The following is a 14,301-nucleotide window of genomic DNA, read 5'->3' as shown; positions in this document are numbered from 1 at the left end:
CTTAGCAGATTTCAGAATTGGTGAGAAAACTGCTTGCCTGAGATAGAGATTTGCAAGAAAATCCAGCTAGACTATTCTTAAACATCCCTGGCCTTTATCGTTTCTCTTTCTATGCTTAGGCCACTTATACTAAATTTTTATTTTCTGCTTTCTTAGAAGTCCACTAGGAAATCCCTATAGAAGTATACATACAAACTTATTCCTCTAAAGACTAATATCCTTGTTGAGTATTGACAGTGGGAGAAATGCAGTACAATGAGAATAGGAAGAAACAATTAGAATTTCATCTGCAATTTATTTTTCTATCACTCCTAAAATGTTTATATTTTTGTGTTTGTTTTATAAGCTAAATAACAACATAACAGTTTTATATATGCTTTATAAATTAATGTGCATATAATGAGAACGGTAACTCAGCTGGTTAAGTATCCACCTGTAATGCAGGCGACCCCGGTTCGATTCCTAGGTTGGGAAAATCCCGCTGGAGAAAGGATAGGCTACTCACTCCAGTATTCTTGGGCTTCCCTTGTGGCTCAGCTGGTGAAGAATCTGCCTGCAATGCAGGAGACCTGCGTTCAAACCCTGGGTTGGGAAGATCTCCTGGAGAAGGGAACGGTTGCCCACTCCAGTATTCTGGCCTGGAGAATTCCATGGACTGCATAGTTGATGGAGCTGCAAAGAGTCGGACACGACTGATTGACTTTCACTTTATATATACTTTATAAATTAATGTATATATAATGAGAATACTTACATTTTTTAATGGTAGGGTACACATTAAAAAATTTAGACACATCACTTCTTAGCCTTTTGGCTAAGATCAAGTGTCAGAAATTTAGACACTAAAATTTGGAACATGTCTCCTTTCGTTTTGTTGTTGCAGTTGCTTAGTTGTGTCCAATTCTTTGTGACCCCATGGACTGCAGCACGCTAGGCTTCCCTGTCCTTCTCTATCTTATGGAGTTTGCTCAAATTCATGTCCATTGAGTCGATGATGCCTTCCAACCATCTCATCCTGTCACCCCCTTCTCTTCCTGCCCTCAATCCTTCTTTCCTTTCGTTTAAGTAGACAAGTTGTCTAGAAGGTACTCAGTGTCACCCTAGGAAGTCTACTGGGTGACCAAGGCTGTGAGTCTAATTTTTTCTCACAACATCAAGGACTTTCCAGGGCTCATTCATTTTCATTATGAAATAGAGGAAATGAAAATGAGCCAACTCACAGTGAAACGACTTGAGGCAAATTTCTTCCCTGGGAAGAAAAAAGATCTTAAAAATCTGCATGAGCCATAAACTCCTGGCACAGGACCAGAGGAGGCTGGACCATCTTATTCTCTGCTGGAGTATCGATTCCAGCAGGATTCTCTGCTGGGGGAATGGCCACTTGGGTTGGAGATGCTCGGAGGATGCACGAGTGAAGTCCAAGGTATGAGGTCTACCCTGGATGAATCTGCTTGTATGGATATGTGTTCCTTGACACATATCCATGGCCTTGGCTCCCTCCTTTAAAACCTTTTTCGGCTGGAGGAAGATTTAAATAATATTTTAAAAAATCTCTGCAAGCATCATCAACAATGTAAAGGTTAATTTTAAGTATCAGTTTGACTGTGGCCAAGATTAAACAGTATTTCCGGTATGTAAGTGTGAGTGTTTCTGAATGAGATTAGCACTGAATATGTGGACCCATTGAAGAGGACTCCTCTCCCCGATGCAGGCCAGAGGGCCCCCTCTAATCACGGAGGGTCTGAATAGAGCAAAAAGCAGAGGAAGGAGGAATTCACCCTCGGGGCTCCCTCCCTGCCTGCCCAAGCAGGACTTTTCTCCTGCCCTTGAACTGAGATCTACACCATCAGCCGGTTTCCCTGATTCCCCTGAATCCCACACTACTGGTTTCCCTTGAGGGCTTCCCAGGCAGCGCAGTGGGTAAAGAATCTCGCTTCAGTGCAGGTGATATGAGTTCAATTCCTGGATTGGAAAGATCCCCTGGAGGAGGGCATGGCAAACCACTCCAGCATTCTTGCCTGGAGAATCCTTTGATGAGAGGAGCCTGGTGGGCTATAGTCCACAGTGTCGCAGAGAGTCAGACACGACTGAAGCAACCGAGCATATGCTACACATGGCTTCCCTAGTGACCAGCTTCAGACCGGGTGAATTCTTCAGCCCTCACAATTGCATGAGTCAAGTCCTCGTAATAAAGTTCCGTATATATATCCCCATTGGTTCTGTTTCTCTGGAGAGAGCTAATACAAACAACACTAAAACCCACATAATTCTATACTTTCTGCTATATGTACATGTGAAAAAGTTTTCACGGTGCCATTAGAGGTCAGTAGGAAACTTTCCCTGGGAAAACCCTTGGACCTGGGGCGGGGGACAGGGGACAGAAGGTTGGTTGTAAATAAGAAAACGTTCTCTTCAGTTCTGAGAGAAGAAGGCACAATTTATTTAGTCAAATTATTTTACACCATAGTCTTCACGGACAGTTGTCAACTTAACACTTAATATAGTTTAAAAGAGTCAATGATTACCTGCAAAATTATATATATTTTAATATCTAAAAAATATATTGTATATATAAGGCAGAAAATCCCTCGTATCCACAAGGGAAAGTTTGGTTGCTGTTTTCCAAGTTGTTATGATTGCAGTTCAGTTATTTACAAACATCTCCAAAGCAGTTAACGGTTTAAAGGGGATGCCTTGACTCGCTTCTGCTCATTTGTTAAATAATTACAGTGATTCTCTTTCGGGTAAGTCAGTGACTTCAAAGCCCTGTTCTCTTTTCTGCAACAAGTCACATTATGCTTTTTTAAAAACCAGCTATAAAAACGTACAAGCAGCCCAAATGTACAGATTGACAAAAAGATGTACAAATTACATTTTAAAAAAATAACGACTGATTTGATAGGAACACTGTATCTGTGACCGAGGTCAACTCGTTTCTTTACTCTTTTTCACTTTTTAATTATTTACTTTTAACACTGTGAGATATAGGAAAATAACTCTGCATAATTTATACAGTAAGTTGCCTTGTGGTTGGTGGACCCGGGACTGATCGTCTGACAAGCGCACAGCACTTGCGAATCTGTTTGTGTTTAGAAATCCCTAGGACTTTTCAAAGTACTGGGACCCATGGTCATTATTTCTTTTTTTCAGTTATTTACTTCTCTGGCTTTTCAGGAATGTCTGTATTTGCATTAACATCTCTTAGTTCATATTTTGACTACTTCTAGACAGAATGGTCAGCCTAGCGCATATTTACTGCCCACTGAAAGGGATTCTGCAATGCCCGTGGCTTCTTAAATACACACTTGTTTCTTTCTGTTAAATTCCAGTTGGGTGAAAACTTCACTGGCCTTACAACCAATGTTCCAGTTGCCCTCCACTGAGTTAGGTCTTCCTAAGATAAGATGATAAGCTTCCTGCCTCTAGTTCACTAAGCCTCAAACCAGAGCATAACTGGTTAAGTCCATGACTCTTTATCCTACTGAACCCTTCAAGGTTCAAGATGAGACCCGTGTGTCTGTAAGAAACTGTTTTTGGTCCTAAAAATATAAATCTACATACAGTTTCTTTCCCAGAACCATGACACAACCATTCCAGTAATCTAAATATTCAACTCATAGGTTGACAGGAGATTGGGACTCCAAACTGGCATACTGGCCCATGGAATTATCCACCTCTTTGTTCAAGGTAGAGAAAAGCAGGAGTTACCAATGTTAAAAAAAAAAAAAAAAAGAAGAGTTGTTTTTAAAGAACAGGTACAAAAGTTCTATCCAACAAGAAAGAGCATCCAGTTTTGTTTTCTCTCCAAGGCCACGTAAGTCCAAAGGGAGGTGTAAGGGAGGGGGCTTCAGCGAGAAGGCCACCGATGAGGAAGCATCTAGTAGTAGCTGCCTAAGTGTGAGGGCACGTGGGTGTTGGGATGGCGAGGGACGTTGGGGTTGGGGTAGATGCCCCCCGTGGGGGAGGTCCAGTATTGTGACGCCGCTCCGAAGAAGCTGGAGGACGTGACGGGCATGGAGGACGGGTGGGGAGGGACAAAGTTCACCTTCTGTTGGTGGGTGTGGTAGGAAGGCACGTAGGAGATGTCGGAAGGGTACTTGTACATGGACGACTCGGTGGGATGCGGCTGCAGAGCCTGGGCGATGCCGTGGAAGTCAAATTTGTAGGCATACCTCTTGCCGTGCACTTTGGTCATAATGTTTTTATCGTAGTAGTATCGGAGGGCCCGGCTCAGCTTGTCGTAATTCATGTTGGGCTTGCTCTTGCGCTCCCCCCAGCGCCGGGCCACCTCATCGGGGTCCGTCATTTTGAACTCTCCGTTGGTCCCCTCCCAGGTGATGCAGCTGGCGTTGGCACTGTCCGAGAGCAACTCCAGGAGGAACTGCCACAGCTGGATCTGCCCGCTCCCTGCGGGAGACAGAAAACAGGCTCCGCCTGAGAAATCAGAACCTGATCCTAAGTGCAAGGGTCCACTCACCCCAGACAGGAACCCCAGGATCTCCTTCTACAGTCAGAATCCACTTCTCAACCAGACTGGCATAATCATCAAGGTTAGATCTTTATATAAGCTGCCCCCAGCCTGGTGAAATTCACCCAGAGCCAGCTGTGTGGCTTGGGGCGAGGCACGCCCCATCCCTTTGGGGGAAGATGCTTGCCTCTCTTCTTCTGTAAAGGCCTGAACCACTGTCTACTCCTTATTCAGTGCTGGCCTCCCTCAGAGTCCCAGGGGAACATGTGACAGCACTTTAGGCTGAAGCAACCTGAACTGCTCCTTAGCTTTTGTGCTTGGCTCTCTGCTCTAAGTTCCACAGAGAACATGGGCACAAAGAAAAAAAAAAAAAAAGAGGAGAGCGAGCTGGTGGCTTTCTCACCCTCTGAGCAGAAACGGCCTGGAGACAGGAGCAGTGGGACTTCCCTGGTGGGACGGTGCTGGCCTCGAAATTCCAAAGGGCCTATTAACTCACACAGGAGGTGCGCTTGGTTCAGAACTCGCTTGAGTTACCTGAATCACAAACCCTTAAAATACACTGTTGAGTTTATTTTATCTGCAACCTCTTACCTAGGAAGCCAAGTAACGCTGCAATACCACCTAAAGTGAATACTGAGACAGCTTTAGAATATGTATTCACCGAGAGCTTGTTCCTTGCCCTTCCCACACCTACCCCCTCTATCTTTCCCTGCTGAAACTTATCTCAACCTCAGTGCACATACATGGGGCTAAAATGTTTGTGGTCCAGAGGCATCTTCAGCTTATGGATATCATCACCGCCTAATGACAAGCCCTGTTCTCTCCTTGTGCACTAGAGAAACAGGGGTCAAACAGTTCAAGGAAAGGCATACATGTCCCTCCCTGGTCAGGTGTCTGAACTGAGGACACCTTGAAGTGAAGTCGCTCAGTCGTGTCTGACTCTTTGCGACCCCATGGCCTGTAGCCTACCAGGCTCCTCTGTCCATGGGATTTTCCAGGCAATAGTCCTGGAGTGGATTGCCATTTCCCTCTCCAGGGGATCTTCCCAACCCAGGGATCGAACCCGGGTCTTCCGCATTGTAGACAGACGCTTTACATCTAAGCTGCCAGGGAAGCTTCCCTTAGTGATCTCATAAAACTATGGAACATTCTGGAACACAACCTCTCAGGCCAAAGTAAACTCACCAGGATTGGCTAGGCGACTGCTGGTTGGGCCCAGGATCTGATATGGATCTAAGGAGACAAGAAAGGAAATTTGCTTCACTGTTATGAAAAATATAAAAACAACAGCATTAACAATAAGAATACCCCTAAGGGTTTCTACTTTTATTTTGAGATCATAGGAAAGCCTGATTTCAGAAAACTGCACTGCTTTTACTTGTAAACCTTAAAGATCATGATCAGAGTTATGGTCTATATCCCCATTATTACAGAAACAACATGTAATTGTGATAGTATCATTTTTTCATATTTAGTGTCTACAATTTATAGATAATACCTACAATAGAATAATAAAAAACATTTGGAAAGGAGCTAGCTGATATCCAGTCACATGAATAAGAAGTATGGCTTATTAAAAGAGCTTAAAGTCTAACAGTGTCTTTGTAAAGGTCCTACAACAGTCTTTGTAAAAATTTATTTATTTATTCCTGACCATGCCATGCAGCCTGTGGGATCTTAGTTCCCTGACGAGGGATTGAACCCATGGCCCTGCAGTGGAAATGCTGAGTCTTAACCACTGGACCACCAGGGAATTCCTTTGTTGCTGTTCAGTCACTCAGTTGTGTCTGACTCTGTGATTGCATGGACTGTAGCCTGCCAGGCTATTCTGTCCATGGGACTCTCCAGGCAAGAAAGCTGAAGTGGGTTGACATTTCCTTCTCCAGGGGATTCCTGACCCAGGGATCGAATCCATGTCTCCTGTGTCTCCTGCATTGGCAGGAGGACTCTTTATCACTGAACCACCTGGGAATCCCTGACTGGCCTTTAATAGCTCTAACTATTACTATTACATGTCTCTCTTTTTCTGATGCAGCATAGAAGACACATGCCTGAAAATCAAGTAGCCTGGGTTCTAGCCCAACTAAATTATCAGCTAAGTAACTCAGTGGACAATCTCTGGGTATTGCTTTTCTCCTCTGCAAAATGATAGGTTTGGCTCTTGGATTTTTCAGTTCCCTTCCAGTACAACCTTCTATGGTTTTAAGCTTGGAAATGTTGACACCAACCAACCACAATTTGTATTTTAGCCATAAAATGATTATATATTTATATACACACACCCACACACACACACACATATATATATATATATATTTGAATTTCTTTTTTTAAAATAACATCTCTTTATTTACTTATTTTGGCCTTACCATGTGGCATGTGTGATCTCAGTTCCCTGACCAGGAATCAAACCCCTGCCCCCTGCAGTGGAAGCATGGAGTCTTAACTACTGGGCTTCCACAGCAGTCCTTAAAATGATTATTCTTAATATCTCAGTTTACATAAAACTTACATGATAGTTTAGCCATAAAAGAAACCTTTGCAATACTGACATAGTGAGGATTGTCTTCTTCTTTTCAGCTGAGATAGATCATGGGAGAGAGCTGGATCACAGCTTGGTGATGATGTCATATGTTTGATACAATTTTACAATTTCTATATAATTATAATTTTAAAAAATCAACATGATTCAGGGGTTTTTGCTTACAACCACAAATTAACTTGAAGAGTCCTTAAGACCTCTCAATCTACCCCTTTCTATCTATACAGTGACAAATATTTGGGGGAAGGTAATTTGGCCACCTGATGTGAAGAGCTGACTCATTGGAAAAGACCTTGATGCTGGGAAAGACTGAGGACAGGAGGAGAAGGGGGTGACAGAGGATGAGATGGTTAGATAACATCACTGACTCAATGGACATGAGTTTGAACAAACTCCCAGAGACAGTGAAGGACAGGGAAGCCTGGCGAGCTGCAGTCCATGGGGTCACAAAAGTCAGACAGGACTGAGCAACTGAACAACAATGTCTAATTTTGTTGTTGGGGACTTTTTAAATCCTCCATGTCAAATCCTCTCTGACTTGTGTTTCACAGTCAGCAAGTTCTCAGCTTTCCTGAAGAAATGCAGGTCAACTTTCTACGCTTATCTTCAATGGAAATGGAAAACCAAGTATGTTCACCCAAAGCAACAGCATGTTCAGAGCTTACTCTAAGCTGTGTCCCAAGAGAGACTGAGCTGGGCTTGGGAGGGTACACATGGCAGTCTTCAGATTCATGAAGAACCTTCACAGAGAACAAGAAGACCTTTCCACGGGGCAAACTGGGAAGCTTGAATGGAAGATACAGCATTGGGGGGACTTTGGCTCAAATGGTGGAACTGAGCCTGGTTAGGTATTGAGCTCCCATAGCTGTAAGTATTCAAGTGGAGATGATGCAGTCACAAGACTGAGATGTTACAGGATGTTGTAGACGTCCTGAGATGTTACAGGAGGATGTTGTAGACCTAGATGTCTCTAGGTTCCCTTGCCATACGAAGAGTCTCCAATTCCATGGTTTTCAAAGTTGCTCTGCCTTAACTGTTAAGGAGATTCATTACAGGGATGGAAGAAGGTGAAACAACTTGGGAGTCTGGGATGATAGCTCTCATATTCCCCAAATCCACCTGTGTGGCTTCTGGCAAATCACTTCACCTCTTGAGATCTCGGTTTCTTTATTTTACAACATGAAACATGTTAATCTTGAGGTTCCTTTCACCTCTGATATGTCATGAGTCTCTCCACATTCCAGGGCTGGGTGCGCCATGGACAGATCTAGCACAGTGTCAAATACAGGACTCTATGAAGAACAGTGCTGACAAACACAAGATACTGTCTAAATCCTCCTCTGCTGACCACGTGGCACCAGTGGCCACACAGGAAACAAAGGAGGGTTCGAACATCATGGACAGGTACCTGGTTGGGGCCGCTGCTCAGTATTCTTACTCATCGTTTGTGCTCCAGCAAGGGGGGGACCTGCGGCAAGAAGAGAAATATGGTAAGTGGAGCCATTCTCCACGAAGGGGAGGGAACGTCTCGTCAAGCACATCCCCACCGAGCGGGACAACTGTGCTTTCCCATTCACTCACTCCCTCACTCGGTCACTCTACTCATTTATTCATTTTATGTTATAAATATTTATCCAGAATCTATGTACTGGCACTGTTCTCGATGCTAAGGACCCAGCACTGAGCAAGGGGTTCCTGCCAGAGCTTACATTTTAATGGAGCAGACAATGATAAACAGCAATAAATATGGAGAAGGAGCATGTCTGATGGTATTGGGGCTGTGGATTTCATTTTTAAATAGAAAACTGAGAAAGGTCTTTAATGAGAAGGTGGCATTTGAGCGCCAGTCTCCTGCTCCTGTGTTTCCACATCTTGTGAGCTCCCCTCTTTGTGGCATCTCTTAGTACACCCTTCCTGCTCCTGCCATCATGTCACATATCCACGTTAGAGCTGTGTTGCTTCTTGCACTGTCTTTGGCTTCATCTGACTGGCATCCTCACCACTCCTCTGTCTTCTCACTGACCCTTCAAATGCTATTTAGCCAGTTTAATCTCCATAAACCACTTCACTCCACCATCCAAAAACCTCAGTGACTTGATGTTGACTAAAGCACTGAGGTCTATGGTCCGAGCATCTTTGAACCCCTTCCTCACCCTTCCAGACTTTTCTTTTCCTTCGTGCACCCTAAACTCCAGGAACCCAAGTCCTCCCTGACTCTCAGACATGTTGACCTTGATGTCTTTGCCTGAACCCGCCTCTCCTGGGAAGGCATCTTTCCCATCTCTCTGGGTCCAAATCCTGCCTCTTTCTAGAACCAACTCTTATGACTCCAGGTCCCTAAGGTGTTCCTGATGCCACCCGGAGAGAAAGGTGTGTGTGTGTGTGTGTGTGTATGCGCGCACGCGTGTGCTTGACTCCTCTCCCCTCCTGGAGAGACTGGTGCATGCGGGTTCACCATGTGAAACCCACACTGCCCAGGGCTGGAGGCAGAGTAAACAGATAATACATATTATTAAAAGGGCTTGTGGCTATTGCTTGGGCATTAATTTTCAGTCCTAACTTCTTTCTTGAAAGAATTCCCTTCACCATCCATTTCTGTGCTTGATATTTTACCTCCTAGAGACAGCAAGATTGACACGTTCTGGGTCAGGACTTTATGAATCATTCTTTCCCCTGCACTCTTCACAGGAGATTCTGGGTCAGATTTCAACACAAACTGATGTCATATCACTAGCATCTCCTCATCCGGTTACCACCCCACTTCAACGTTCCACGAAATGAGGTAGAGATGTTGGGAGGATTCTATCCTGACAATTAGGGAAGCAGGTGAAGTCATGGAGGGTCATTATTGAAACTTAAATGGCAGAATCCAAATCCAGGGATTTTTCATTCATACAGAAACTTGTCCTAAGAAACTTGACAACTTCAAACATTCTAAAGCCAAATGCAGTGAAACAAAACTCAAAGGTCTGAGTGAAAATTCCATTATCTTTCTGGGACTAGGTATCACTGACAAGTTCTACATTGGTAATTAATTTTGATGTCCATTCAAAAAGCAGAAAAAGAAAATGCTCACTCTTCTCTTCCTTTCGCTTATGACCCTGTTCTCCGCCCCACCCCAGAAAAACGTTTTCCTCCCAAAGAACAGAGTGACGTTTACTTACTTTTGTTGAGGCCAGAATTCATGTTACTGCCCCAACCTCCTCTCCTGACTGAGTCATAGGAAGGGTCTAGTGGAAAAAAACAGAGATACATCAGCCTCAATAGATGTGGATTTGAGCAAATGCCAGGAGATGGTGGACAGGAGAGCCTGGCATGCTACAGCCCATGGAGTGGCAGAGTCGGACACAACTGAGTGACTGAACAACAACGAAAGCATCTTCTGCTCTTCAGAAAGGTTGCCTGAAGATTATCTTTTAGTGATCCAGAAAAATTAAATTTAACTTAGCAATAACCTCAAGCATCACTAAATTCCAGAAGTGCATTTCCCTGGGGCAAATGGGGATGGACGGAAGTAACACTGCCACACTGATTGGGAGTCAAAGGGGTGGAAAGAACCCTGAATTTGAAGTCACAGGGTTGGTTCAGGTTCTATCCTTCCATCATTTGTTGTGAGACCTTGGATGAATCCAGACATCCTTGGGCCTCAGCTTTTCAAAATATGTAACTAAGAGTCTTCTCTGGTGGTCCAGTGGGTAAGACTTTGTGTTCCCAATGCAGAGGGCCTGGGTTCAGTCCCTGGTCAAGGAACTAGATCCCACATGCTACAGCTAAGAATTCACATGCTGCAACTGAAAAAAAAAACAACAAAAAGATCATGTATGCTGAATCTGAAAGTAACCCTGCATGCCACAGTGAAGACTGAAGATCCCATGTATTCCAACAAAGACACAGCACTACCAAACACTTTTTAAAAAAAATATGGAAATAAGATTTTACACGATTTAATCTACCTTAAAGGGTGTGCAAATGTTATCAACTGCATATCTGTGTCCTCCTCAAACTCATATGCAGATGTCTAATCCCCAATGTGATTGTAATAGGAGGTGGAGTTTGGGAGGTAATTAAGTCTTAACCGCGGGGCCCGTAAGAAGAGGGTTAGTGCTCTTATAAGAAGAGGTCACAGAGGTAGCTTGCCTGTGTGCCTCCTGCTATATGAGGGCACAAGAAGAAGGCAGCCATCTGCAATCCAGACGGGAGGGCCTCCAACACCTGACCATGCTGGCACATGACCTCAGACTTTCAATCTCCAGAACTGTCGGAAGTTAGTGTTGTGTATAAGCCTCCCAGCTTATCATTCTTTGTTATAGCAGCCCCAAGGGATGAAGACAGGTAATGATCAAATGAGATAACACGTGTGAAGCATCTTATAAGGCATTCTACAAACATAATCTAGGTTTAGAAAGAAAAAAAGTGTCCAAAGCCCGTGTTGCAAAACCCTTTAAGCAGCTCTGCGGAGATGGTCATGTCTAGATTAAAGGCTCATGGACAAACTCTCATAGCAGTGCCTTGAGGCCCCAGCAGTGATTTCAGCCTCTCATTCCAGCACGTGTTTGGGCACATTCTGGACTCTCACTGGCCCCTCAGCTTTTCTGTTGATAGTGGGGAGCTGGGTGATGACCACAGCCAAAGGAAAAGGGGCAGAGGTGTGGCTGGACCAAAAACAAGGGGCTGGAGAGACGCTTCCCACCTGGACTGCAGAGAGGCTTCCAAATCACCTTGGTGGACACTCCATTGAACCTGAACATTCATGATCCCAACCCTTTTCTTGAAAGAATCCACACACCTCCCTAACCTTGTGCAGAAACTGCTTAACCGACTGGCTGGAAACATCTTTTCCTTTCTCACGCTGTGAGTCCCGTGGAGACACGGAGCAGGAATAGCAGAAGAGCTTAAGGATATAGAATTATGACTTTCAAAGTCTTTCCATGGACAACAAAGAAACCATAAAAACCATCCGGACAAATGGAGTGCAAACCTCATCAAACGACTGTCAGACGGGGTGAAACGCAAACCATCCCCCTCCACCCCTTCTGAGCCTCACAAACAAATTAGAATAAGAACTGTGAAGATGGGCTGGTTGGTCCCATGGCCTGTTCTGATTGTTTCTGGCTAAGAAGAACCAAACTACAGGACCAGATTTTTGGTGGAAAAATCCACGTGCAGATGCTCATTCCTCCTAGTTTTGGAAATTACAATCTTCAGCAATTGCCATGAAAAGCAAAACAGAAAGTGAGGGGATGGAGATGGGAAGAAGGGGAGGGAAGGGGGCAAAAGAGACAGACCTGGCTCATTTGAGTTGTCTGTTTTTATTTTTGACTCTTTTTTTCACAATTCCTTCTGCAAATAGATTCCTGTGCTTGCTTAAAAACAAAGCAGAACAGAAACAAACAAAGAACCTAACTTGTTTACAAGCTGGGGTATGTGGTTGAAGGTTCTCATGGGTATTTTCTGGACTGTCTGGCAGGGGGCAACAGTGTGTACAAGGCTGGGGTGGGGGACCTTTGAGGAAAGGCCAGGTTCTTCCAAACTTCTTCTTTGGGGTTGGGGTGCTGGTTAGGCCTCCAGGCATTTGTCTGGGACTGATTTCTGCAGTGGATTGTGTATTTGGCTATAGGGTGCAAGTGAAAGAATATGAAACAAGTCCACTATTCTTGCCTTTATTATTTTTATTATATTAATTAGTTAGCTAAAATTTTTATTGGAGTATGTTGTGTTAATTTCGCTGTACAACAAAATGAATCAATCATGTGTATACATATATCCCCTCTTTTTTATATTTCCTTTCTGATTAGATCACCACAGAGGACTGAATAGAGTTCCCTGAGTTGTAGAATAGGTTCCCATTAGTTATCTATTTTATACATGTGTGTGCAATGGCACCCCACTCCAGTACTCTTGCCTGGAAAATCCCACAGACGGAGGAGCCTGGTAGGCTGCAGTCCATGGGGTCGCTAAGAGTCAGGCACGACTGAGCGACTTCACTTTCACTTTTCACTTTCATGCGTTGGAGAAGGAAAGGGCAACCCACTCCAGTGTTCTTGCCTGGAGAATCCCAGGGACAGGGGAGCCTACTGGGCTGCTGTCTATGGGGTCGCACAGAGTCGGACACAACTGAAACGATGCAACAGCAGCTGTGTGCTTAGTCGTGTCTGACTCTTTGCGACCATATGGACTATAGCCCACCATGGGATTTTCCAGGCAAGAATACTGGAGTGGGTTGCCATTTCCTCCTCCAGGGGATCTTCCCTACCCAGGGATCAAACCCACATCTCCTACACCCCATGCATTGGCAGGCAGGTTCTTTTACCACTGAGTCACCTGGGAAGCACCATTTTATATGTAGTAATGTATATATGTCAATTTCAATCTCTCAGTTCATCCCACCCCTCCTCCATCCCCCTTGTATATCCATACTTTTTTTGTTCTCTATATCTGTGTCTCTATTTCTGCTTTGTAAATAAATAAGATCATCTATACCAATCTTTTCATATTCCACATATATACATTAATATACAATATTTGTTTTTCTCTTTCTGACTTCACTCTGTATGAAAAAAACATGATTCAAAAAGACACACCGCAGTGTTCACTGAACTGTTCACAGTATCCAGGACATGGAAACAAAGTTGTCCATCAACAGAGGAAAAGGATAAAGAAGACATAGGACATATACACAATGGAATATTATTCAGCCATAAAAAGGGACACAAATGGGTCATTTGTAGATGACCCTGTCCTTGCCTTTAAATAGGAGAAGATAACAAATAGAAGACTGTGAGGCTGTACAGGTCATGTGCCAAAGGAGTGCTGGAGATCCTGGGGGTGAAGGAGGGAGAAGCTAGTCTAAGTGGGGCCGGGTGGCTTGAGTGAGGCCTCTTTGGAGAGAAGAGAGCATGCATCAGAGGTGGGCACGTGGCAGATATGAGCAGTGAGATGTGAATGTGTCGGTGGGAGACAACCACCTGTGGGTCTGCAGTTGGGGGGATGAGGTCAGGCTCAAGACCGTGTCCACAGCCGATCAACAAGCTTAGTGGCCCTGGGTCACAGGCTGCAGAAACCAGGAGAGGCCCCTGCTACTGCTGCTAAGTCACTTCAGTCGTGTCCGACTCTGTGAGACCCCATAGACAGCAGGGATTCTCCAGGCAAGAACACTGGAGTGGGTTGCCATTTCCTTCTCCAATGCATGAAAGTGAAAATTGAAAGTGAAGTAGCTCAGTTGTGTCCGACCCTCAGCGACCCCATGGACTGCAGCCTACCAGGCTCCGGAGAGGCCCCTGGCAGGTGGCAA

At 44.5% G+C, this 14,301-nt stretch overlaps 1 protein-coding gene across 3 annotated transcripts in view; it reads right to left on the bottom strand.

Annotated features, from left to right (window-relative positions):
- Positions 1–2,416: 2,416 nt before the first annotated feature.
- Positions 2,417–14,301, bottom strand: part of FLI1 (Fli-1 proto-oncogene, ETS transcription factor) — a 132,599-nt gene continuing 120,714 nt past the window's right edge. For all 3 annotated transcript variants that reach the window (XM_061406415.1, XM_061406416.1, XM_061406417.1), the window contains exons 6-9: positions 10,175–10,240; positions 8,419–8,478; positions 5,654–5,701; positions 2,417–4,407 (exon numbers count right to left, since the gene is read on the bottom strand). In XM_061406415.1, the coding sequence (XP_061262399.1) occupies positions 3,878–4,407; positions 5,654–5,701; positions 8,419–8,478; positions 10,175–10,240 (704 nt within the window). In that variant the 3' untranslated portion in view covers positions 2,417–3,877. The remainder of the gene's footprint in view (positions 4,408–5,653; positions 5,702–8,418; positions 8,479–10,174; positions 10,241–14,301) is intronic.

This window comes from Bos javanicus, chromosome 29, assembly GCF_032452875.1.
Source record: "Bos javanicus breed banteng chromosome 29, ARS-OSU_banteng_1.0, whole genome shotgun sequence".
Lineage (NCBI taxonomy): Eukaryota > Metazoa > Chordata > Mammalia > Artiodactyla > Bovidae > Bos > Bos javanicus.
The sequence above is the reverse complement of the archived record's forward strand: the minus strand, read 5'-3'. Positions and strand labels throughout refer to the sequence as shown.